Raw genomic sequence first — 27,500 nt, forward strand, 5'->3', positions numbered from 1 at the left:
ACTGACATTGGCCACACTCGAATGGTGCTTTTTATGTGTCACTGGCACGGGTGCCAGTCAGGCAGCACCGGCATTGGTCATGACTATGATTCCACTCAGTTCAACAGGTCTTCACAAGCATGGCATGTCGACCAACGATTGAAGGGTGCTTTTAAACAGGCCAGTTATGCAACACTGGCATCGTCTTTGACTAGAATTTCACTTGGCTGGCTTGGTCTTCTCAAGCACGACATATCTTCAAAGGTCTCGATCACTTGTCGTTGCCTTTGTGAGGCCCAATGTTTGAAGGGTGCACTTAATTTTGTTAGTAAATGTCTAAGTAACAATCTGGATAAGCCAGGGTTTTCCGGAAAAGAAATCAACTGGCACATTCCAAATGTAATCTGTAAGTGGAACAGCAAAATTATGTGAGTCTTTTCTCAAGTTTAAAATGTGACATTGTTTTTGTTATCTACGTTCCAATGATGGAGCTTTGTATCTTTGTTAGAAACCAGCTTCTTCCTCAAAAGAAGAATTTAAATACCATAAAAACAGAGGAGAACACACACACACACACACACACACACACACACACACATGCGTATATAGCCATCTAAGAATTCACAAATCAGAAAAAATATGCAGTTTTATATTTGTCAATAGAGTGATTATATTAATTAAAATGTACAATATATATCTAACCATAAAGAGTGGTTGCCATATTTTCTTTCATAACTGCCATCTCTGAAGAGTGCAGAGTTACACAATCAGGCTGCTATCTAACATCCTGTTGAATCCCTGGTACGAAATATATCAGCGGTAATGGATATATAATACTGTACACTTTGATTAATATATATCTATGATGGTCTTCTGCTTAGTTTCTGTCTCCCAATTTCACTTACCAGGAATTGGTTGGCTTTGGTCTATTGAGAAGAAAGTTACCCAAGGTGCTACAGAGTAAAACTTAACCTGATACCTTGTGGTTGCAAATTGTACACAACTCTGTATGTGCCTCTAAATCTTAGTTCTTTTTTTTTTCCTTTATCATTCAGGTTACTCTATGAAATGTAATGCTTATTTATTCACATTGTTTTAAATCAATCGTGGCTTATCTCACAGCTTTGAGATTTCAATGATGTGATTGTTTATTTTCAGAATGAAATTGCGGGATTGATGAGAAACTATACCTAGTCAGTTTGAATGCAAAACTGGTAGAATATTTGGGTCAGATATGGCTAAAATAAAAATTCAAATGCAAATTGTAATTAAGACACCCGTACCGGTGACACATAAAAAGCACTGTCCGAACGTGGCAGATGCCGGCACTGCCTGACTGGTGTCCGTGTCGGTGACATGTAAAAGCACCAACCAATTGTGGCCGTTTGCCAGCCTGCTCGGCTCCTGTGCTGGTGGCACGTAAAAAACACCCACTACACTCATGGAGTTAAGGCGGCAAGCTGGCAGAAACGTTAGCACGCCAGGCAAAATGCTTAGCAGTATTTCGTCTGCCGCTACGTTCTGAGTTCAAATTCCGCCGAAGTCGACTTTGCCTTTCATTCTTTCGGGGTTGATTAAATAAGTACCAGTTCCGCACTGGGGTCGATATAATCGACTTAATCCGTTTGTCTGTCCTTGTTTGTCCTCTCTGTGTTTAGCCGCTTGTGGGTAGTAAAGAAATAAATAGGTTGGCGTTAGGAAGGGCATCCAGCTGTAGAAACACTGCCAGATCAGACTGGAGCCTGGTGCAGCCTCCATGGCTTCCCAGACCCCGGTCGAACCATCCAACCCATGCTAGCATGGAAAACGGACATTAAACGATGATGATGATGATGATGATGATGTCACTTGGATTTCGTTTTTCCTTGTTTCTTTAAATTTCTTCGTCTTCCCTTTATCTTTCATTTTCTTTCTTTCATTTCATTCCAGTTCCCCAGTTGACATCTACTCATTCTTTAAAGAACTTTCTTCACTGATTTGCTTCACGCTGTTCCTTGGCATCGACGCCTCCCAGTCAAAGGAGCTCATTCAGGAACTGACGGATTTAACAACAATCCAATGGCATGGTAGGTGGGAAATTTAGATACTCTTTTTCTCTTTTACTCTTTTACTTGTTTCAGTCATTTGACTGCGGCCATGCTGGAGCACCGCCTTTAGTCGAGCAAATCGACCCCGGGACTTATTCTTTGTAAGCCCAGTACTTATTCTATCGGTCTCTTTTTGCCGAACCGCTAAGTTATGGGGACGTAAACACACCAGCATCGGTTGTCAAGCAATGCTAGGGGGACAAATACAGACACACAAACACACACATACATATATATATATATACGACAGGCTTCTTTCAGTTTCCGTCTACCAAATCCACTCACAAGGCATTGGTCGGCCCGAGGCTATAGCAGGAGACACTTGCCCAAGGTGCCACGCAGTGGGACTGAACCCGGAACCATGAGGTTGGTTAGCAAGCTACTTACCACACAGCCACTCCTGCGCCTATAATATTTCATTTTTTTTTTTTTTTTCATAGAAGACCACAGCAATAAAAATAAAACATTAAACATCAGTAATCTATAAAGATATTGAAATGTCATCTCAGAAATAAATAATTAGTCCTGATATTTCAGGTAAAATATCTCAGGTAAAATATCTCCTTATGAAATAGTTCATTTCTGTATTTTTGCTTTGCAAAATTCCGATCTTTTCGGTTTGAACGGCAGTTTTTTAACATAATTTCCACGTAACTAAACACTTTTAAACTTCGTATACTGGTAGAATGTGTTTATAAAACATCTTTTTCTCTTGGTTTTATTGAGAAAATTCTATAGTTTGTAAGATATTTGTTGTTTTTTTTCTTCAATTTCTGCAATTTCAACCAATCAATGACGTCCATTAAGGTAAAATACATTCTGTGCCGTATGAATATGTCCCTCGTTTACAAAACAGATTGGGTTTATTTACATTTCTGAAGAAAAAAAGATACTCCTAACCCTAACCCTAAAACAGATTGAAATGCAATAGATCGATACTAGGGTCATAATTATGGGTGACAATTTCATATGACACTGCTAGAAAAAATTGCCGTTCAAACCAAAAACATCCGGGTGATTTTCATTAATGGCATGTCATCTCTGCTCCAGAAGAGAACAAAAGAGATAAATCATATGTCCATTAAGATGTTGTGTGGATTCATTGTGATTGGTTAGTTACACCTGAGCAATGTTCGACCTTCCCATGATACCTATTTACAGGAATCATGAGAAGGTAACAGAAGGACTGGAATAATTGAGAGCTGACTGTGAATTGTCTGATGTTGGCAGTTGTAAAATTTAAAGAATAACCAAGAAAATGTTCTGGATTTTTCTCAATAGGAATCACAACTTTTCCATTGAATCTCCATGTCAGAAGACACAGTTCTCTGAGATTTCGAAGAGCATCAGATGCCAAGGTAAGGAATTTTATTTGTGTTTTTATCACCACCACCACCACCACCACCATCATTCTTATTATTCTGCCAAGATTGACTTTGCCTTTCATCTTTTTTGGGGTTGATAAAATAAGCACCAATGCAGCTCTGAGGTCAATGCAATCAATTTGTCCCCACCTCCAAAATTGCTGGCCTAGTGCCTAAATTTGAAATCATCATCATCATCATCATCATCGTCTTCATTATTATTATTATTATTATTATTATTATTGTTATCATCATCATCATCATCCCCTTCTTTCAATTTTGTTTCCATTTCTAGCTGAGTGTCTTCCCAATACCTAGGGCAAAGAAACTCAATGTATAAATTGGTAGGCCATTAAAATAAACCCACCAGATTGTTCATTCGCAAACTCATGTTATACAAAAAAAGGGAAAGAAAGGCAGAGAGAAAAGGAAAGAAGAAAAAAAAAAAAATGAAGAAAAGAAAACAAAGAAAATAAAATGGAAAAAAGAAAGAAAATTCACCTTGACAATGCTCTTCTCAATATGTGTGGATAGTAAGTCGGGGATCATCCTCAAATTATTTACATAAGTTATCATTCTTACAGTAACAATGCTCTTCTCAGGACCTGTGAACAACCAGTTAAAATAATCTTATGCCCTTCTTGCAGGAATAGTAAGCTAGGGATCATTCTCAAAAAAATTTCAGTTCCATTTTTGATCATTCCAAATGCTCCTACAATCACTGGTATTGTAACAGTCTTGAAACGCCACATCTTTTCAATTTCAATCAGCAAATCTTTATATTCTCTGAGCTTATCAAATTCTCTTGCCAAGACATTATGATCACAAAGTATGCTCATGTCAATCAATAAACAGACTTTATTGTTTTGGTCTTTCACAACAATAACTGGTTTATTAGCTGGAAAGTCCCAAAGAATCATTACATTTTCTCCCTCAGTTACAGTCTCAGGTGGTGCTTGTACCATTTTTGGCAGTTTTGATGCTGACATATTATCCAGTGTAGATATTGGCCAACTCTGTCATGTTTTGATTTATACTCTACAGGTGCTAAAATCTTACACCCAGAGATCAGATGGTCCATTATTATTATTATTATTATCATATTATTATTATTATTATTATTATTATTATTATTATTATTATTATTATTATTATTATTATTATTATTATTATGTCCAGGTGTTTATTACAATTCTTTGCTGTGTGGCAGGTGCAGGCATGTTTGTGTCATTAAAAAACTCACTCTGCAACCTCAGAGCTGGAAGGTTTTTGCAACATAAAAGGGGGGCATACAGTTATAAAATCAACCCCAGAAAAAGGATCAGAATTGCTAATATTTAGAACACTGTCATAGGGTCCTGCAAGACAAACGCTTGCTTTAGCAGGGGAAAAGGGTCAAAAGAGACATTTGTTCCTGGATTTTAGTCAAGTGGTTGATCCTGCCAGTAGTCATATGTCTGTTTCAAAGCTTAAGTGATGCCAGCCAATCACTCAAGGACCCCCCCCCCACCTGGTCCTTGGGTGGCTGGCTTGTTGGCTGGCTGGTTGGTTGGTTAGGTGGTTGGCTGGCTGGCTGGTGGATTGGTTGGTTGTCTGGCTGGTTAACTGAATTGGTTGGCTGGTTTGTTGGTTGGTTGGCTCGTTGGTTGGTTGCTTAGCTGACTGGCTGGTTGGCTGGTTGGCTGGCTGGTTGGTTGTCTGGCTAGCTTGCTAGTCGGTCGGTTGGTTGGTTGGTTGGTTGGTTGGTTGGTTGGCAGGTTGGCTGGCTAGCTGGCTGGTTGGTTGGTTGGCTGGTTGGTTGGTTGGCTGGCTGGTTGGCTGGTTGGCTGGTTGGTTGGTTGGTTGGTTGGTTGGTTGGCTGGTTGGTTGGTTGGTTGGTTGGTTAGTTGGTTGGTTGGTTGGTTGGTTGGCTGGCTGGTTGGCTGGTTGGTTGGTTGGTTGGTTGGTTGGTTGTTGGTTGGTTGATTAGTTGGTTGGCTGGTTGGCTGGTTGGTTGGCTGGTTGATTAGTTAGTTGGTTGGTTGGTTGGCTGGTTGGTTGGTTGGTTGGTTGGCTGGTTGGCTGGTTGGTTGGTTGGTTGGTTGGTTGGTCCACAGTTAGTTGCTTGGTTTCTTAGTTGGTGGCTGGTTAATTGTTTGATTGGTTAGTTGGGTGATAGACTGGCCGGTCGATTAGATAACTGGATGGTTGGGTGGCCAGCTGCTTGTTTGGTTGGTTGACTGGCTAATTAGTCGGCTAATGTCATTAATTGACTGATTCTGTTCCTCTCTCAGACAGATTTATTGGGCATCATTAAAAAGCAAAGACCCATAGCTCAATGTGGCTTCGTAAAACAGGTGAATAATGTTCCGGAGACAAACGATGACTCCTACATCAACAGCAATATCCTTGTCTTTATTTCTTCGCTGGTGTCAAAAGCAATTGCATCATACCTGACGTCATTCTTCATCACAACGGGACAAAATAATCATGTAAGTCAATGAACCTTTCTGAATTTCAAACAAGCATTCGTTTCCAAATACCACCAGTTTCCTTTAACCCTTTAGTGTTCAGATTACTCTGTTAAATGTAATACTTTTTCACTCAAATTGTTTTGAATTAATCCTGGATCATCTTACAGCTTTGAGGTTTCAATGATGTGATTACTTATTTTTAGAATGGCATTGTAGGTTAGGTGTGAGAGGCTAGACATCGCCAGTTTGAATATAAAACATGTAGAATATATTGGGCCGGATTTGGCCAGTTTAAACACTAAAGGGCTAAACAATGTCATACACACACACACTCATATACACGTATATATATATATATATATTTTTTTTTCTTTCACTTGTTTCAGTCATTTAACTGTGGCCATGCTAGCACCGCCTTTAGTCGAGCAACTCGACCCCGGGACTATCTTTTTGTAAGCCCAGTACTTATTCTATCGGTTTCTTTGCCGAACCGATATATATATATATATATATATATATATATATATATATAAAGTTAACCCGAACATGAAAACACAAAGAGAAAACACAACACGAGGACGTGGAACAAGTATAGTGTTATTGGACGCTCAGGAAAGGAAGGAAAGAAAGAGGATTTAACATTTCGAGCAGAGCTCTTTATCAGAAACATAGGAAAAGTAAAGATCCAAGGAAGGGAAAACGGAGGAAAAAAAAAATCACCAATGGTATACATGTGGTCACATTTTGAATGTGACCTTAAATAAATATGCCCTTTTAAAGCCTAGCCAGGCTCATGGGCCCGGTTTCCCAGTTTCAATGGCATATTTGTTCCCCAGCTGGACAGGACGCCAGTCCATTGCAGCATTACTCATTTTTACCAGCTGAGTGGACTGGAGCAATGTGAAATGAAGTGTTTTGCTTAAGAACACAACGCGTCGCCTGATCCAGGAATCGAAACTACAATCTTACGATCATGGTGCTGACACCTTAACCACTAAGCCACATGCTCCACACACACACACACACAAACACATATTTGGCACCCATACTGGTAGCATGTAAAATGCACCATTCAAATGTGACCAATGCCACTGCTGCCTGAATGGCACCCGTACCGGTGGCATGTAAAAAGCACCATTCAAGCGTGGTTGATTCCAGTGCCACCTGACTGGCTCACATGCCGGTAGGTAGGGCATCCAGCTGTAGAAACCTTATCATATCAGATTTGAGTCTGGTGCAGTGACCTGGCTTGCTTGCCAGTCCACATTCAAACTGTCCAACCCTTGCCATCATGGTAAGTGGATGTTAAATGATGGCAGGCTTCTTCCCAGTTTCCATCTACGAATTCTAGTCAGAAGGCTTTGGTCAACCTGGGACTATAGTTGACATATCCAAGGTGCCATGCAGAGGGACCCAACCCAAATGTATTACATAATGAGTTATTTTCCAATTAAAGAAATTAAGTTAGATGAGATGCAGTTTCATTTTTGTGACACAAAATATTTTAATCTTCATTGTTGCACTTATTCGTGGAAAATAAAAATGTTGAGATTATTTTTGCAGGTTGAACTTCAAGAGAAAATGTATGTTGATAAGAACTTGGAAGACCAAGTTTTATTGGAAACCCAGCGACTTTATCCACCGTTTGTTTGTGGCAGGAAATTAGCCAAAACTGTAAGTCATCTCTGAAATTGTTTTGTATTACTCTTTTACTCTTTTACTTGTTTCAGTCATTTGACTGCGGCCATGCTGGAGCACCGCCTTTAATCGAGCAACTCAACCCCGGGACTTATTCTTTTGTAAGCCCAGTACTTATTCTATCGGTCTCTTTTGCCGAACCGCTAAGTGACGGGGACGTAAACACACCAGCATCGGTTGTCAAGCAATGCTAGGGGGACAAACACAGACACACAAACATATACACACACATACATATATATATATATATATATATATACGACAGGCTTCTTTCAGTTTCCGTCTACCAAATCCACTCACAAGGGTTTGGTCAGCCCGAGGCTATAGTAGAAGACACTTGCCCAAGGTGCCGCGCAGTGGGACTGAACCTGGAACCATGTGGTTCGTAAGCAAGCTACTTACCACACAGCCACTCCTACGTCTATGTATTGCTTAGAAATGAAAGAATGACTGAAAAGAAGGAATAAGCAGAGCAACAATATCATCCTCATCATTTATTATCTGTTTTCCATGCTGGCATGAGTTGGACAGCTTTGACAGAAGCTGGCAAGGCCTGGGACCACACCTGATTCCATAGACTGTTTTGGTTTGGTTTCTATGGCTAGATGCCCTTCCTAATGCCAACCGTTTTACTGAGTGTACTGGGTGCTTTTATGTGGCACCAGCACTAACACCAATGCTAATAGAAGATTATTTTATTTCAAGAGAAATATTTTAAATAAACCATCCAATATTTCATTTTTGTATTTGGTTTGTGAGACAACTCCAGCTGTCTCAACACAGAGTATTGTTTATTAAGTGTCATCCAAAAAGTAGACACGATTCTGTCATGTGATGTTTTTCATTCCCGCATCACTTATTATTTAAGCTTTTGTCAATTCATCTGAGAGGACTCTTTATGGACTCTACCAGGTGATGTTAGATATATGTGACGATAAAAATTTGTTGTTATAATTGCATGCTGTAGGATGTGAAAGATGAACAATGCATGAAATTTTACGAAAATATTTATTTACCGTTACATTACAATACCTTGCCTCAACAGGCAGGTTATGATCAATCCAAAAGCATGCAAAGTAAAGTTTGTGTTTGTGTTCTCTTCATTGTTTAGTAGTAATTGCAGAGAGAGATAGAATGATGCTGTAAGAGAACAGAATTAGAGCTAGTGAAAGTTGTAGGGTTGTGGGACATTGTCTCACAGTTGCTGACAGTAAATTTCATTTCTCTCGCTGACCATTGTCTTTAGTAACTGGATTCCTTGTGATCATGCTTCTAGCAGTCCATTCCCTAACTAATTGAATCATCACGAGCCGCCTCGCTCAGTTGTCATCAAGGGACTACTTGGTTGAGTCGCCACTGACTGATTTTTGCTTGGGGTGTTCTTGCTTTTATAATTATCCAGAAGGATAGATATATCATTGAGAGCAATAGATTTAGTTGGTGGTCTTGTTAACTCTATTCTAGCTTTTGGTGAAATAGAAGAGGTTAGAAAAGGTAAGTGGTGAAGACATTATTTCGGCCTAGCTAAAGGCATCTGGAAAATGTAAAACTGCTGTCAGAGAAAAACCATTGTTCCACCGTGGGAAAAGTTCTGTTGCAGTGTTAATTTAAATTTGGCTATCGTGGATCAAATCCACTTCATGCATTAAGATCCACTACATCTACATCAGCTCATTGTTGTAGATTTACTCTTTTTGCCTTAGCACACTTACTGTGGTGAAGACTGTTCATTTTGCATCATGGACAATTGAAGTTACAGTTTCACCATTTTGCACTTCAGGTTGGAATTGTTGCAATATTTTCTTTGATTATAAAGTTATAATCTGAACACAATATTATTATTTGTCTTACATTATAACAGTTTGCAAGATTCTTGATGTGAACTCATGTGTTGAAATCTCTCTACATATAAACGGCAAAATGTCTGCGTGCGTGTCCTTTATACAAATCCACAATTTTTCAGTTAGAGGGTTCGCACTTTCTATGGTCATTCAAAACCATCCAAGGGTGGTCGTGCACATCTTTACATTTCCCCAGTCACCCCACAAAGCCATTAAAAAAATCAATAGAAGTGACTTTTTTGTGAATTTTCTATCCAAAACCCACTCAAAATGCCCAAAACTTGATACGCCAATTGAATGCTAGCTAGCTGTATGTGATTGGTTGGAGATTTGGACAGTACTCGCGTGTATGTGTGCACGCATGCAGCTGTATATGCATGCACTAGCACTGTGACCCGGTGTTGCCGGATCATAGTGCTAGAGTACTTTATTGCATCTCAGAAGAATCCTTACACTAATAATAAACCACATGAAATGGTTCTATTTCATGTCTTTGTTATATATATATATGAATGAATGAATGAATAACAGGCTTCTGTCTACCAAATTCACTCACAAGGCGCTGAGTAAAAATGGGACACTAGTAGAAGACACTTGCTGAAGATGTCTCACAGTGGGTCTAAACCTGAAATCACATAGGTTCTAAGTGAGCTTCATAACCAGACCAGCCCTGCCTGTGCCCATGTACAGTCATATCCTACATGTATAAAATAAGGAATTGGACCAAAATTGTTCTCCTTGAACAAAACATTTAAAAATACAATAAAAAGCATAGATAATAAATAATAAAAAACCTCTGGTATTTAGTTTTTGTCATTTGATCCTTAATCTCTTTTGTTTTTTCGAATATGTAAATTTTAATTTCTTCATTATTAGGAATGTATTATTGATGGCCACAAAGTCCCAGAAGGTTATTCCATCATCTATCTGACGTATGCTGCTCACAGGGATGAAAACATCTTTGAAAATCCAAATGATTTCAATGCTGATCGTTGGTAAGTTCGTCAATGCAACAATTAATATATTACGGAGATGTACTTGCAGAGCAAGTGACTTGATCTGTGATCGTGTGCTGGAATGAAAACAATTGCAGCATGGAAGGTGTTTATAAGCCATTAAAGAAACACACAAAACCCGTTAGATTCACTTCAACATTTAAATTTAATTTATCAAAATATTTTCGTCGCCTTGAGACCGCGACCTGTTCACTGACAAATTAAATTTAAATGTTGAAGTGAATCTAACGGTTTTTGTGTATTTCTTAAATGGCTTATAAACACCTTCCATGCTGCAATTAATATATTATTGTAACTTAATCCTTTAGCATTTAAACTGGCTATATCCAGCCCAAATATTCTATCTGTTTTATGTTCAAACTGGCCATATCCAGCCTCTCACACTTATACTACAATGTCATTCTAAAAATAAACAATCACATCACTGAAATCTCAAAGCTACAAGATAATGCATGATTGATTCAAAATGATATGAGTTAATCTGAATGCTAAAGGGTTCGTTAGCAATGGCAGAGGATGTTCAAAATTTATAGTTGAAAGAATAAGAACCTTGTTGGAGAAAGTTCAAAGATCTGTTCCCTCAGTTGATAACAGGAAGCCTCTATCTCAGAATGAAAGGCAGACAATGACGTTTGTGCAAAAACAACAATGCTACATGGTAGTGAAATGTGGGCAGTGAATGCAGAAGACACACAAAGAACACATATGGAATAGATTCTTGTGAGTGTCCTGGAGGATACTTAGATGTAGTAGATGGTTTCTGTCACATAGGTGACCTAATTAGCAGTGGAGGAGGATGTTCTGACAGTATAGTTGCTAGAATAAGAATAGGATGTAGGAAGTTCAGTGAGTTAATATCTTTAATCTCTGTCTATATAAAGCTGAAGTTGTCTGCGTATGGCAGGTTTGGTAGCCTTCAACTAACACTATCTCCTCCGAGACCCTGCAGTGCAAGTTGACCAAAATTGAGAATATGATAGAAGAAGGCTTGCTCTTCATTCCGTAGAAGAAAAAATTCAAATTGGACCATGTTAACACCAAAAATTATTTACATCAAAAAGGTGCTTTTTTTCTATGAAAATCCCTATTTTTTAATGATTTTTTTTACTGCTGTGTCGCCATTTTTTGATCTATTTCAACCAGAATAATGTTCACTTAAAGAGAATAACAAGCTATATAATGCAAAATTTTTTACTTTTCAAAAATTCCAATTCTAAAGGGTCGAAACAAACCCGAGCAATGCCAGGCGATACTGCTAGTGATAATAAAAGCCTCTCTCTCATAGTGAAAGGCAGATTGTATGATGTTTGTGTACAAAAAGCAATGTTATACGATGGTAAAATGCAGGCTTTGAATGCAGAAGAAATGAAGAGCTAGCACGCTCCGCTGGATATGCAGTGTCAACGTGCATGTACAACAAAGTGCAAATGTGTCAAGAGAAAAAAAGTGAGCATAAGAGGCATCAGGAGTGGTATACAAGGGAGAAGAGTGTGCTGGTATGGTCATGTGATGCATATGGATGAAGACAGATGTATAAAGAGATGCTGATGGCTAAATGTGGAAGGAACATGTGGAAGTAGGAGTCCAGAAGACATGGGGCAAAGTAATGAAGATTGACCACAGGGCAGTTGAGCTTTTGGGCAGTTGATGACAAAGGACCGAGATGATTAGGGATTTGCACCTGTCCGTTTCTGCAATTAAATTAAGGTTCTAAAGACATTGTTAATATTTATACCCCCTCCTTGGCCACCACACAATCTGTAGCCATGAAGCCTTCGCATGACGACAACGACGATGACGACGATGATGATGATTTCGACGACAATGACGATGACGACGACCACCACCGCTGCCGCCGCCGCCACTACTACCACCACCGCCACCACCACCACTGCCGCCGCCACTTCCACCACCACCACCACCACCACCACCACCACCACCACCACTACCACCACCATCACCACCACCACTACCACCAACACCACCACCACCAGCAACACCACCGCCATCATCATCATCATCGTCATCATCATTATTATCATCATTATTATGTGGCTGTCATTCTCTCTTTGTCCTTCAGGAATGAATTCTCTAAAAAGAAACTGTTTACATTTGGTGATGGACCAAGAAGCTGCATTGGATTTGATATAGTAATGAGTATTGTGAAGGTAAAGCAGGAATTTGTAATAATTTATTGTAATTAATTAAAATTAGTGACCCATGTTCATACTTAAAATATTTATGCAGTAAAAAGAACTGCAGTAAAGTGGCGAACTGGCAGAGTCGTTAGCACTCTGGGCGAAATGCTTAGCAATATTTCGTCTGCCGTTACGTTCTGAGTTCAAATTCTGCCAAGGTCAACTTTGCCTTTCATCCTCTAGGGGTCGATAAATTAAGTACCAGTTACGCACTGAGGTTGATGTAATCGACTTAATCCGTTTGTCTGTCCTTGTTTGTCCCCTCTATGTTTAGCCCCTTGGCGGCAATAAAGAAATAGGTATTTCGTCTGCTGTTACATTCTGAGTTCAAATCCCACCGAGGTCGACTTTGCCTTTCATCCTTTCGGGGGTCGATAAATTAAGTACCAGTTTCGCTCTGGGGTCGTTGTAATCGACTTAATCCCTTTGTCTGTCCTTGTTTGTCCTCTCTGTGTTTAGCCCCTTGTCAGCAATAAAGAAATTGTCATCAAAACCATGATCCTTCAACTACAAGTCCGCTGCCCTGACCACTGGGCCATTGTGGGGACCTGTATGTCAAAGAATGGACCCAACATTTCCCTTGCATGGTGTAAAAGGTGGCTAAAAGTGCCTGGTGTGCTAACAATTCAGTCAGCTCCTTGCCCTAGTGAAGAGTAATATAAAAATGAAGGTGAAGTAAGCTCCAGTTTCGCAACCCAGCTTCCATTCCCCATTGCAGTTATTTCACTTCACTTATGATACCTTGCACCTAGTCAAAATTTTCTTGTACTTTGTATTTCCAGAGCATTGTACAAAGAATTATTGCCCAATATGAATGGAAATTGCAGACAACTGATGTGATCCAATACAAATGGTTTCCAGTCATCCGGCCCAACACTCCAGTCTGTGTGGAATTCAGCTCCAAAGTAGAAATACGACATCTTGGAGACCAACATTTCACAAGATTTTGAGCATTATCGTGTTTGTTGATGTTGCTTTTGCCTGCAATCTTTCACTGCAATGATTGAATGGAAACATACGCAAACATAGCCACGCATACATGCATGCATCAATATTAGTGTGGTCTGCTGATAGCTTTTTCATGCCTGCCAAGACTGATAAATAGATAGGCGTTTACAGACACACATATACATGTACAACATCCATGCACACCACACATACACAACTTACGTGCACTACCCTATACACACACACACACACACACACACACAAATACTCACACACACAGACAAACACACACACACACACACACAAACACACACACACACACAAACACACACAAATACTCACACACACAGACACACACACACACACAAACACACACACACTCACACACAAACACACACACACATACATATATATGGTACTCAATGCTTTATAGAACATACATGTTTCAGTTAAGTACTGTCAGGATTACATAATTTCTGTTTAAGCATTACATGATCTTGTAAAACCACCTCTTCAGTGTTCAGTAATACACATACACGCACACAAACACACATCCACGCAGACATAGTCTCATTCTTTATCTCCATTTCCAACTTTAAAAAAAATAATATATTTTCCATAAGTTAAACATGTGTTACAAATGTTTGAAACTTTCATCTGGTGAAAGTTTCAATCGGGCCATGACACACATGTTCTAAACTAATATCAGGGAAGACGGAATCATTTCATTGACCAAACTGCCAAAATCTCACATCGTCTCAATGAGTCAATTCAAATATGGGGCTGGACAGTTTTGCTTCTTGAACCTTACAATTGCAGGGATCTTTTCTTTGAATTCTTTTAATGGTTTCAGCCAAAGGATTGTTGCCATGTTAGGGCACTGTTTTTTCAAAGGTTTTTAATCAACTGTATTCAGGCCAATATTTATGCCGATGACCTTTGTTATCAGATACCTAAGTTCTTTCGCATCCTGGGAAGCAGTACCAGTTTACTGAGACAATCACATACACAGACACATGTATACGTACATGATGGTCTTCAGCACTGTCTCCGTTTACCAAACACCACTCTCAAAGCACTGGTCAAACTGAGGCTATGGTAGAAAATACTTGCCAAAGGTGCTGTGTAGCTGGATTGAACCCAGAGCCATAGGGTTGTCAAACAAACTTCTTACCCACATGGCTATGCTTACACCTAGTTTTGCAATGGGTTTTTCATCTATAATGAGGTGTGATGAAAATTTTACTGAGAAACTACTGGATAATTGAAGCTTATAAGAATATTGTTATTTTTTCTTATATCAGGGGTCCCCAGTCCCTGGGTCCTGGATCAGTACCAGGCTGTCAGTCATTTGGTATCAGACAAAAAAAACAAGTAGAACAATTTTTTTAAATTTTGAGGTGTATAATATACATATATTAAAAAGCAATAATAGTAGAAATAAAATGCATAAGATACAATCAAATAATTACATTTGAACTGTATATATTAATTACATATATATTATATGTAATAATTAAATTATATATTGTGTACTTGATTATGTTTTGTTAATTATATAATTCCTTGATCTGTGGAAGAATTGTCTTGCATGAAGCAAGTCTGTGGAACCAAAGAAGGTTGGGGCTGCTGTTTTATGCCATAAGAATTTTGAAACTTCAAGAGATGTGAAATAATTAACTTTCTTTTTTCAAAGGTTGAGCTCAGAGTAGATAAAGCTATAATTAATAGCATAGAATGTCTGTCAAGTTAACAGATGTGGGTTCTCGTCCCACAGGCAGCCTTTTACTTTTCCTATCTAAAGGGATTTTTACCCCATTATTTACATGCAGTTATTTATAGCTGTATCTACTTCGAGTTCAACAGTTAAGAAAAACAAAACAATTTATTTAACATTGTTTTTGTTTTTTAAAATCTTTCAATGTGAATTGTTTTCATTGTGATACAAAATCTTTCCAATATTTCTATGTTTTTTTTGTTTTTTTTTCATGGAAATATAATCTGAAATAAGATTAACTCTATCTGGCTCAAATATCCTACCTGTTTTATGTTTAAAGCAGCCAGATCTGGCCTCTCAGACCTACCTTACAATGTGATTCTAAAAATTTATATAATCACATCATCAAAATTTCGAAGCTATGAGACAATACAAAATTAATTCAAAACAATCTGAATAATTAAGCAATACATTTGACAGAATAATCTGAACGCTTAAAGATTAAACTATTCTTAAGTATAGCAGAAAGTTATATTTCATTGGCCAATCAGTAAATATCCTTCCCAAACAAGCAATAAAGTGTGAAAGCCAATGGAATCTGACAATAAAATATGAAAGTTAAGATGCTTTCTGCATGGGGATTGGAGGAAGAAAGATTTGAAACATTTTGGTACCGCTGATTTGATGCTGACTTGTTTGACATCAGACGTTTTAATATTTTCTCTTGTTCTCTACCTCCTCCTCCCTCTCTATTTATATGTGTGAGCATATTTCGTTATGTGTATGAGGAGAGGGAAAGTTTTTATGTCAACTGTATTCAATCAATAAATCAATAAATTTTAATCTCTCTCTCTCCCTCTCTCTTTCTCCTCTTTCGATCTGTACATGTAAATTTTCTCTATATACATATATATATAAATTAGAAAAAAAACACCTTTTATCAATTCAAAACGAACAATTAAATTACACCATCATCAAAATTACATATAATAGAAATATTAAAGTATTAAAATTAAAATAACAATAATTTTATATATATACTTTATAATTAGGGTAACCTATTATCGATTGATTTTCGTTATTTCCCTTTTGCCTGTGTGGATTGTTTTCAAGTATTTTGATTTTTCTGGGAGCCCCCTTTAAAGTAGAAGGAATAGCTAAGATTTTTTGACTGCTATTTCTAAACTTCGGTATGTGGTGAAGCAAATCTTTGCTGGACCCTAGTTATAAAGTATTACTTAAGCTTACCATGAAATGGTCTTTCATGCCGAATTCTACTTGGTGAAATTACTGATTACTTCTTAATTAATTAATTTTACCCTTTGTTATTATATATATATATATATATATATATTGTGTGAAATTTGAATTAGTATTTCTAAATTGAATTTTTCCCTGTAAGTTAGGATTAATATTCCCTCAAATAATAATAATAATTATTATTATATATATATATATATATTAATTGTAGAAACATGTCAGTCAATGTTACTAATAGTTTCAAAGAGACTCAAAGTGGTGGAATTCTCATCACCAGAAAGTGTAGACTCATAATCACCTGTATTACTCAACAGGTATTTGTTCTCTTCTCTTTATAAATTAACTCTATAATTATTATATTGCATACTTTTCCCTTTGACATAAAGTTTATGACTTAAATAAGCACCATGCCTTCCTCTGATACTGGTGATATAAATGTTTATATATAACCTGAACATCCACAGAAAAAAAATACAAGGGCAAGGAAAAAAATTCCAGGGGAATAATGTTCTAGGATTGGGGATATTGGCTGGGGCAAGGTTTTATGGTTAGGATAGTATGGGTGACAAGTGCGTTGGGTAGGCTTGGTTAAAGATGGTATGGAAATAGATGGTATAGATAAGGCGGCGAGCTGGCAGAATCGTTAGCATGCCAGGCAAAATGCCAAACAGTATTTTGTCTGCCGTTACGTTCTGAGTTCAAATTCCGCCGAGGTCGACTTTGCCTTTCATCCTCTAATGATTAACCATGCCTGTGTTGCTGCTTCTTGAAAAAGGCCACCCATGCCTGAGTTTGATCTTAACCCAGTTTTGCATAAATGACTGAGGTTGCAACACTCCCTGCTAAATGGTATACTGACCTGTCACAGGGTTAACTCCCCAACTGTTGGTGGACCTCATTTACGGCTGAGTGGACTGGAGCAATGTGAAGTTAAGTGTTCTGCTCAAGAACACAACACACTGCCAGTTCAGGAACAGAAACCATGATCTTAAGATCACAAGTGCTACATCGTAACCACCAGGCCTTGCACCTTCACATTATCAAACATTATAAACAGCAATTTGAAACATAATTAAAAATAAACTCTAATAGTCTTAAGGTGGAACTAGAACTACGAACCTAATTGGTGCACGGTTTGAGGTGTATCTTGTTTCCAAACTGTTTACCTTGAATTCCAATGTCCATTGACTGAATGGAGGTAGGTTGATAGAATCATTATCAGACAAAATGCCTTGTGGTATTTGTTCCAGTTCTTGAATTCTGCTGAGGTCAATCTTAATTTTTTATCCTTTCAGGTTTGATAAACCAGAATATCACTCAAGTGCTATCAGTGAACCTGTCTGCTCTGTATTTTTTTCACTGGCTCTTACTGCTAGAAATAGCTATCTAATAGGCCTAGAAATGAAATCTTTTTTTCTGTCTCAAATTAGTGCTTGTATCACTAATATAACATTTACTAATAAAATCTCCTCTCTTAATGCATGATAATTAACACAGACTAATTAATTGGATGAGTAAGTTTTAAACAGGAAGAGTTTAAATACCTGGCCCAGCGGTACAAGCAATTATTTGAACTGATAACCTGAAAGTGCCAGAAATGTTGAACATTACCTATTTGGTCAGTATATTTCTCCGATAATTATAAAACTACCCCAAAACTTTGTTAAATAATATTTAACTCATGTAAACAATATCAAAAATAAATTTTATTATCATATTTCATATTTTATTATATAATTCTTTTTATCATATATTGATGAATTTCTTACATAGTTGCAGGACTTCAGATACACAGGGGAGAGGAAATGAGATTGGATGGTATCGATGCCTTTCTGAAACCAGCCAAGGCTTCTCTTTTATTATTTTCAAATTATTTCTCTTTGTTACTTCAAGAAAAAATATCAAATTGCATTAAAATCTTTCAATTTATAACATATTTCCCAACTGTTTTCTTTGATTTTCAATATCTATTTCTGAAAATGGTTGGAATCACCAAAACCATTGGAACATTGGATAAAATGCTGGATCTTTACATTTTGAGCTCAAATACATAGGCGCAGGAATGGCTGTGAGGTAAGTAGCTTGCTTACCAACAACATGGTTCCGGGTTCAGTCCCACTGCGTGGCACCTTGGGCAAGTGTCTTCTGCTATAGCCCCGGGCCGACCAAAGCCTTGTGAGTGGATTTGGTAGACGGAAACTGAAAGAGGTCCGTCGTATATATGTGTATATATATATGTGTGCGTGTGTATTTGTCGCCCTAGCATTGCTTGACAACTGATGCTGGTGTGTTTATGTCCCTGTCACTTAGCAGTTCGGCAAAAGAGACCGATAGAATAAGTACTGGGCTTACAAAGAATAAGTCCCAGGGTCGAGTTGCTCGATTAAAGGCGGTGCTCCAGCATGGCTGCAATCAAATGACTGAAACAAGTTAAAGCATAAAGAGTACATTGAACGCAATTTTACATTTCATTCTTCCAGGGTTGATTATATAAAGTACCAGCCAAGTACTGGGGTCGATATTAGCTGACTTCCCTTTCCCCACAAAGCTAGGCCCCCCCCTGGCCTAAGTAAGAAATTCACTATTTTTATCTTCCTTCCAGATATTCTTGACCACCATCACATAATGTGCAGTTACCATGTATCTCCTCTATAGCAAGACACCTGGGCTTGACCATTGAAAAGTGGACATTAACACAATAATGATGTTGATCATGATGATGGTGGTGGTGGTGTATGGATGTATTTCTTCATGTTTGTAAACCTTACTAAATGAATAATTAAAAATGTATCATCATCATCATCATTCAGCATCTGTTTTCCATGCTGGCATGGGTCAGATGGTTTGACTAGGACTGGTAAACTGAAGAGCTGTACCAGGCCCTAGTCTGGTTTGGCTTGGTTTTACAGCTGGATGCCCTTCCTAATGCCAACCACTCCAAGAATGTAACAGGTGCCTTTTTACATATCACCAACACAGGTGCCTTTTATGTGTCACTGGCATGGACTCCTTTTATAAGTCACTGGCACTGGTCACAACTACAATTTCACTTGGCTTGACTACCTCGTCCCATGACTTCCTGGGTTTACCGCTTCCACAGATTCCCTCCACAGTTAGGGATCGGCACTTCTTTATGGCCTTGTCTGCTTCAGTCAAATGAAGATTAATCAAATCAAAGCCTTGTATTAACACTAAAGTTCTAAAACAAATGTTAACCATTGTAAGTGTAACGAATAAGTGCAGGTATGTGGGTGGGTGTGCATTGAGGTCATTTAAGTACTAAAAGAAATTAAGAATCAGAATCAAAATCGATCAACATCAATGGAAATTGTAGCTGTGATACCAGTGCCGGTGGCACGTAAGAGAACCATCCGAACATGGCCATTGCCAGCGCCGCCCCGACGGGCCTCCGTGCTGCTGGCACGTAAAAAGCACCATCCAACCGTGGCCATTTGCCAGCCTCATCTGGCACCTGTGCCGGTGGCACGTAAAAAGCACCCACTACACTCACGGAGTGGCTGGCGTTAGGAAGGGCATCCAGCCGTAGAAACACTGCCAGATCAAACTGGGCCTGGTGCAGCCTTCTGGCTTCCCAGATCCCAGTTGAACCGTCCAACCCATGCTAGCATGGAAAGCAGATGCTAAATGATGATGATGATGCTTTTTGAAGACAGTGTGGCACATTAGCACCAACCATATTCCAGTAAATGTTTTAATCCATAAATTCTATAAATCAAAACCAAATCTTTTATATTTTCCTTGTTTCAGTCATTAGACTGTGGCCATGCTTGGGCACCACCTTAAAGGGTTTAGGCAAACAAATTGACCCTAGTGCCTTTTTCTTTTTCAAGCCTGATACTTATTCTATCTGTCTCTCTTTGCCGAACCAATAAATTACAGGAACGTAAACAACCAACACCAGTTGTCAAACAGTGGTGGCAGACAAATGCTGACACAAAGACACACATACATAGGTGTGTATATGTGTGTATGTGTGTGTGTATGATAGGTGTCTTTCAGTTTCTGTCCACTCACAAGGTTTTAGTTTGCCTAGGGCTATAGTAGAAGACATTTGCCCAAGGTGCCACATAGTGGGACAGAGCCTGGAACCAAGCTTCTTACCACACAGCCACACCTGTATATATATATATATATATATATATATATATATATGTATATATATATATGTATATAAATACATATAAATACTCATATATAAATACATATATATATATATACACACACACACACACACACACACACATATATATATGTTTTACATGGTACGGCACCTGTAAAGAACAAGCCTGTATGTATGGATGGCAGCAAAAATATTAATTCCAATAATGGCTTTCTTTCTGCCAAATATTTTGCTTATGATTGCAAAAATAAATGTTATAAGAGTTGTCAGTGATTCTGGCTGTTGCTGAAACCTTACTGCTGAGGTTGTATACTGTGACCATTGTAACAGAAGAGATTCAAAGAAATCAATGTCCCCGTTTTGAAGCCTTGAATTGTTTCTTGAGGGTTTACTTCTGCTTGGCAGGTTGGACACGATACTAAAGACACCAATGTCTTCAGGCAGTTGCGGCTGATTGATACATGTTTCTTGTCTTCTGTCTTTCTGGAGAAATCTATTGGTACTGAGAAGACATTCTGGACTTTGATGTTTTTTTCTTCAAGACATGAGAAACTGGTGGAATGATTGAGAAAATCTTTCTGTGCTGGTTCACTTTCAGAATAAGGTGTGAGTTCAGAAGATAAAGGACCTGAAGATGATATTTGGTTGGTGCTTGGTTTTATGGTAACAAAATGGTTATCAGCCAGTAACAGATTTGGTGTAAATGGTTGGTGTAATGGTGCCTCTTCTTCACAAGGTTCCTGTTTAATCTGAACTGGTGATTGAAAACCAGAATCTCCTTGTTTATTCAGATCAAATGGGGTCTCTGACAGCTTTCGCAAAGGCTATAAAATAAAAGTATAATAAATAAAAATATAATAAATATATACCTATTTCTTTACTACCCACAAGGGGCTAAACACAGAGAGGACAAACAAGGACAGACAAACGGATCAAGTCGATTACATCGACCCCAGTGCGAAACTGGTACTTAATTTATTGACCCCGAAAGGATGAAAGGCAAAGTTGACCTCGGCGGAATTTGAACTCAGAACGTAACGGCAGGCGAAATACTGCTAAGCATTTTGCCCGGCGTGCTAACGTTTCTGCCAGCTAACCGCCTAATAACAAATATATACCATTAATTAATTAATATATTAATAGTATATAATAAATATATACCATTAATATATTATTGAAAGTTTACATTGAAGCTTTAAAATGAATAATGAAAGTCACAATTTTCCATTTGCAATGATTTAAAAAAGATCATCATCTCCTTTATACATGTAGCCTCATTTATCACTGATTCAGGATAACATGGCATGCTGAACTATAAGCTATGTTATGCTTAGCATGGCTTGATCTCTGATTCTGCATGTACCACAAATTCGTATCTCAGTCACCAGCCACAATGTACTGAATTTTGCTTGTGTTTGCATGACGGTGGTGTGAGGCAGTATATGTTTTACATGGATTTGCATACTGTTGCTCAGCAACATGGGACCGGTGAACACAAAAATAGTTAAGAAGGAAGGAAAGAAGGAAGGAAGGAAGTATGTATGCATATGAGTATGTGTAACACACCATACTAATCATATCTGTCAGGCATGTGGAAGAGAGTGTAATTCGGCAGGAGAACTTAAATGACATGCAAAGGTACATGAAGCCCAGTTACAACTACAGCTGGCTATTACCGTTAAAGGTTTTAGTAGCCAATTCTGTACAAGACATTGTAGATCTTTAGCTGGGCTAAAAAGTCACATTCGATCACAGCACCAGTAACAGTTAAGCTTCGTGCAATGGCCATACTCGATAACGAGGGGGCAGCCATAATAAATATGTGTATGTTTATATCTCTTTGCCTTCACATCAGGTGAGAATTGTAAAATACTTGTCTGTTGGTCAAACAGTGTCATTCATTTCCAATACTCTGTGAGAACATGTCTGGCCATGGGGAAATATTATCTTGCTTGGAAACAGGTGAACGTTGGTGATAGGAAGAGCACCAGACTTCAGAAAATTTACCTTAGTAAACTTAATCCAACCAATGCAAGCATGGAAAAGTGGACATGAAAACGGTTACGATAATGACGATGTGCATTGTATAGAGTTGGATTGTAAGGCTGACAGCAAATGTGGAGGCGCTTTCAGTAGGATTACCACTTGCAGAACCATCATGGTTGAGAAGTGGAGGAAAGGACGTTTCTGCAAAGTTGGTAAAAATTCTTTGGGCAAAAAGACCAAAAGGATTGTATGTAATTTGGGTGGTTTGAAAATTTGTGGGCTGATCAAATACTTTTACAGATTCATCATCATCATTATCGTTTAACATCCGTTTTCCATGCTAGCATGGGTTGGATGGTTTGACCAGGGTCTGGGAAGCCAGGAGGTTGCACCAGGCTCCAGTCTGATCTGGCAGTGTTTCTACAGCTGGATGCCCTTCAGAAAATAAAGTCTAACTGTTAACCTTTAGTTCTTTTAACTGTTTTATTAAAGATATAATGAATGAAATAGAAAGTAATATTTACCGGAATACAAAGTCTTGGAGTGTTGTTGTCTTTCCGTGGTTTAACCAGGTGGGAGTTTGTGGTGGAATTACTAAAAAGGAAATTGGAAAACAAAATTATTTAATAAAATGTTTTAACAAAATGATTTCAAATTTTGGCACAAGGCCAGTAATTTTAGGGGAAGTATTAAGTCAATTAATTGGTCACAGTACTTGATTTGTCCTTTTTTAATCAACTCACTTTTCTCTGGCCCAGTGGTTAGAGTATCAGGCTCACAATCACGAGATAGTGAGTTCAATTACTGGACTGGGCTGTCTGTTGTGTTCTTGAGCAAGGCACTTTATTTCACAGTGTTCCAGTTCACTCAAAGCATCATGCTCACAATCATGAGATAGTGAGTTCAGTTCCCAGACTGGGCTGTGTGTTGTGTTCTCGAACAAGATACCTTATTTTAGATTGCTCCAGTTCACTCAGCTGTAGAAATGAGTTGGTACGTCATTGGCACCAAGCTGTATCAGCCTTTGCCTTTCCCTTGGATAACATCAGTGGCATGGAGAGGAGAGGTTTGTATGCATGGGTGACTGCTAGTCTTCCATAAAAAACCCCTGCTCAAACTTGTGCCTTGGAGGGGAACTTTCTAGGTACAATCCCATGGTCATTCATAACCAAAGGGGTCTTTTTCTTACCTTTCTCTGAAAGGATAGATATGTTGGCCCTGGCATGTAAAAAGCACCATTACACTCTCAGAGTGGTTGGCAATAGGAAGGGCATCCAGCTGTAGAAACACTGCCAGATCAGACTGGAGTCTGGTGCAGCCTCTTGGCTTCCCAGACCCCAGTTGAAACCGTCCAATCCGTGCTAGCACAGAAAACGGACGTTAAATGATGATGATGATGTCACTTGGATTTCTTGGGTATGTCTTGGGTATGCAATCAGTAAACAGTTACATGAATATATTACAATAACAGCAGCTCTTATCAAGAAAAAGTTGGCAAAAGCAATTCCTAAATGTCTACTTATAATACTGGCATGGGTCGAACAGTTTGACAGGAATTGGCCAGTCAGAAGACTGCACCAGACTCCTGTGTCTGTTTTGGCATGGTTTTTACGGTTGGATGCCCTTCCTAATGTCAATCACTTTACAGTGGACTGGATACTTTTTTATGCGGCACCAGCACCGGCAGAGTCACTAAGCAATTTGCAAGACAAAAACCCTTTGAGAGGGGAGGAGGCATTAATGGAGGTTGTCTTGTGTCAGATGATGAAAGGTTAGAGTGTGACAGAGAGACAAAAACAGGCATCTTGCTGTAGAGGGGGCAGATGGTTGTCCAATAAAAAAGAAGGGGAAGGAAGGAGAGAGGGATGGAAGTAGGGCAGGGAGAGAGATCAGGAATGAAAGTGTATGTATACTGTATGTAGAAAGGATTATGTACATGTGCATATAAGAGCCTGAATATTGTACTTTAAAGGCCAAATATTTTAAGTGCCTGTGTATTATATGTACTAAGGGGATTTTAAGGGTCAAAGGTAAAAATCACTCAGTGACTTACTTCACACGAAGGTCACTAACAATCTGGTGTTGGTTTACTTCCTTATTCATTTGGAATGCTTGATGTTGTCCATTTTTGAAATGTTCCCCTTCTTTCTGTGATGCTTCGTTGTCTGAAGATGATGCTGGAGTCTTTTGTCTGTGGCAGTTGCTGACATTGCTGTTGCAACTGTCTTCTGTGTTTGGCTTGGAATACGAGTGGTCAATAAGTGGAGATGGGATCTCTATCGATAGGAAAAGATTAAAACAAAAACAGAGAGAACAAAAAAAAAAGATGAATCAATATTTTCTCTGATTGAGAAGAATTCTGTGAAAATACGTTTTGGTAAATTATCAATCATCATCATCATCGTTTAAATATCAAATGGAAATTGTAGTTACGACACCTGTGCCGGTGGCACGTAAAAAACACCATCTGAACGTGGTCGATGCCAGCGCTGCCTTGACTGGCTTCTGTGCCGGTGGCACATGACCTGCTGTGCTTGAGGAGACCTATTGAGTCAAGTACATAAACATCGAAATAAATATCAAATGGAAATAGCAGTTGTGATACCTGTGCTGGTGGCACATAAAAAGCACCAACCGATTGTGGCCGCTGCTGGCACCTGTGCCGGTGGCACGTAAAAAGCACCAACTACACTCATGGAGTGGTTGGCGTTAGGAAGGGCATCCAGCTGTAGAAGCACTGCCAGATCAGACTGGAGCCTGGTGCAGCTTCCTGGCTTCCCAGACCCCAGTCAAACTGTCCAACGCATGCTAGCACGGAAAACGGACGTTAAACGATGATGATGATGATGAGTACATGTACAAGAATGAACATAGGATATTTTAACCAACAATCAGCATACAATCACACATACATATACACAGATACAAACATATACACACGCATAAACAGGCTTCGCTCAGTTTCCAACAATCAAATTTGCTCTCCAGGCTTTTGTGAACCTGGAAACACAGATTTGTGAAGTGAATGTCCTAACTACAAAGACATGCTGTTATGTTTGAGCCTTAAATGTGTTGGGATTCAGTCGGATGGAAATGTAACAGCAGTGTATCATTTCATCTTTTACAATTATTTTTACTATCTTATGAAAATCAAAATCAAAATGAAAATGAAAATCAAATGGAAATTGTAGTTAAGATACCCGTGCCGGTGACATGCTAAAAGCACCGTCCGAACGTGGCAGTTGCCAGTGCCGCCTGACTGGCGTTCTTGTCGGTGACATGTGAAAAGCACCAACTGATCGTGGCCGTTTGCCAGCCTCATCTGACCCCTGTGCTGGTGGCACATAAAAAGCACCCACTACACTCAGAGAGTGGTTGGCGTTAGGAAGGGCATCCAGCTGTAGAAACACTGCCAGATCAGACTGGAGCCTGGTGCAGCCTCCATGGCTTCCCAGACCCCCAGTCGAACTGTCCAACCCCTGCTAGCAAGGAAAATAGACGTTCAACGATGATGATGATCTTATATGACTCAATAATGGGTAGGGGACGTTTTGTCATCCCTGATTTCTTGTTGACTTAATTGACGCCAGACATTTTAATGTCTTTCTCTCTCCCTTCCTCCTCCATGTCTTCTCTCTCTGTTTATGTATGTGAGCAGATTTCTCTTCTTGTGTATGAGGAGAGGGAAAAATAATTATACTAATTGTGTTAAATTAACACTTTAGCATTTAAGCTGGCCTTATCCAGCCCATATATGCTCCCTATTATATCTTCAAACTGATCAGACCCTGGCAACAAGGTAAAGCAAGATTAATCCAGAACAATGGGAATAGATAAGCATTTGACAGAGTCAACCTGATGTCTTGCAAACAACTTGCACATGCAAGTGCTACCAGTCAAAAACTCCGCATGCCGGAAGCCAGCAAGTGTATGGGGTCATCAGGAGAGAATGCGTGCCGTTTTGGGGCCTACCTCTCGATGGCATCAATGCGCACCGGCACCCCTCACTGATATGAGGCCCCGCCTGCTAGATCAATTGGTTATCAAATAAAGCTCAATATCCTTCTAGCCATCGCTCATCGTCTCTTTTTAACCAAATCCAGTGGTTAGCCTTTTCCACTGTAGTTTGGATATCGGTCATGGTGGTATTGACTTTACGATGAGTTAGGCCTAACGATAACAACAGTCGTCTCACACTGTGTCCAACGAACCCTCTACATCCGACTTTGATCGGAAAATGTTACGCTTTCCAGCCTGCATCTTCACATTCCTTGAGGAGGTTTATATAACGGTCGAACTTTCGAGCTAAAGGGTTAATAAATTGTAAAGGGTTTCTCTCGCTCTCTTTGTCTCCCTGTCACTCATTCTTTCTATCTGCATGTGTGATTGCTTTCAGTGCCAAAAAAGTACAGTTGTCATCAAAACAGGCTGAATGTCCAGTCAACCATGTCAAACCATCTGCATCCAAGCAGCAGCACCAAATTGTCTCGTTCCGCTTAATAACTGGGTGGTGAGAGTTGACAGTGACATAAGCAAGATTGAGACATACGTTGATCTTACCTGTTTGGTGTTTTAAGGCAAATTGCGTGGAATCATTGTTTTTTTTTCTCTTCATGGCCTTGTGAGAAGTTAACGAGGTCTTTAGAGTGTAGCCTGGTATATTGAAAAGTGTTGGCACAGCATTCCATTTCAATCTGTTCTTTGTTAGTTTGTTTGAAAACTGATCATCTTCAAAGTGGTCAGCACAGATGTGGCAATTGTGATTAAGATAAAGAGGGCTTTTGTCGAGCAAATCATCTCTACAAGTATTCT

General features: G+C 38.9%; 2 protein-coding genes across 3 annotated transcripts in view; one reads left to right on the top strand and one right to left on the bottom strand.

Moving 5' to 3' along the window:
* The window catches only part of LOC115223096 (cytochrome P450 26A1-like), a 29,674-nt gene extending 15,820 nt beyond the window's left edge, over nt 1-13,854 (top strand). The window contains exons 6-12 of the mRNA XM_029793511.2: nt 1,909-2,045; nt 3,348-3,424; nt 5,704-5,901; nt 7,447-7,557; nt 10,299-10,417; nt 12,519-12,606; nt 13,419-13,854. Of these exons, the coding sequence (XP_029649371.1) occupies nt 1,909-2,045; nt 3,348-3,424; nt 5,704-5,901; nt 7,447-7,557; nt 10,299-10,417; nt 12,519-12,606; nt 13,419-13,586 (898 nt within the window). The 3' untranslated portion in view covers nt 13,587-13,854. The remainder of the gene's footprint in view (nt 1-1,908; nt 2,046-3,347; nt 3,425-5,703; nt 5,902-7,446; nt 7,558-10,298; nt 10,418-12,518; nt 12,607-13,418) is intronic.
* LOC115223327 (THAP domain-containing protein 5-like) overlaps nt 7,707-27,500 on the bottom strand; it is a 21,727-nt gene continuing 1,933 nt past the window's right edge. The window contains exons 2-6 of one of the 2 annotated variants that reach the window (XR_005003451.1): nt 27,249-27,500; nt 24,742-24,964; nt 23,213-23,282; nt 20,906-21,526; nt 7,707-7,728 (exon numbers count right to left, since the gene is read on the bottom strand). The exon at nt 27,249-27,500 is cut by the window's right edge and continues 17 nt beyond it. Coding sequence is in view for 1 of the 2 variants with exons in the window: in XM_029793846.2 (XP_029649706.2) it covers nt 20,996-21,526; nt 23,213-23,282; nt 24,742-24,964; nt 27,249-27,500 (1,076 nt within the window). In the remaining variant the exon portion in view is untranslated. Of the gene's footprint in view, nt 7,729-20,812; nt 21,527-23,212; nt 23,283-24,741; nt 24,965-27,248 lie in introns of those variants that run through there. The other variant, XM_029793846.2, reaches the window with a different exon arrangement.

This window comes from Octopus sinensis, linkage group LG22, assembly GCF_006345805.1.
Source record: "Octopus sinensis linkage group LG22, ASM634580v1, whole genome shotgun sequence".
Taxonomy (NCBI): domain Eukaryota; kingdom Metazoa; phylum Mollusca; class Cephalopoda; order Octopoda; family Octopodidae; genus Octopus; species Octopus sinensis.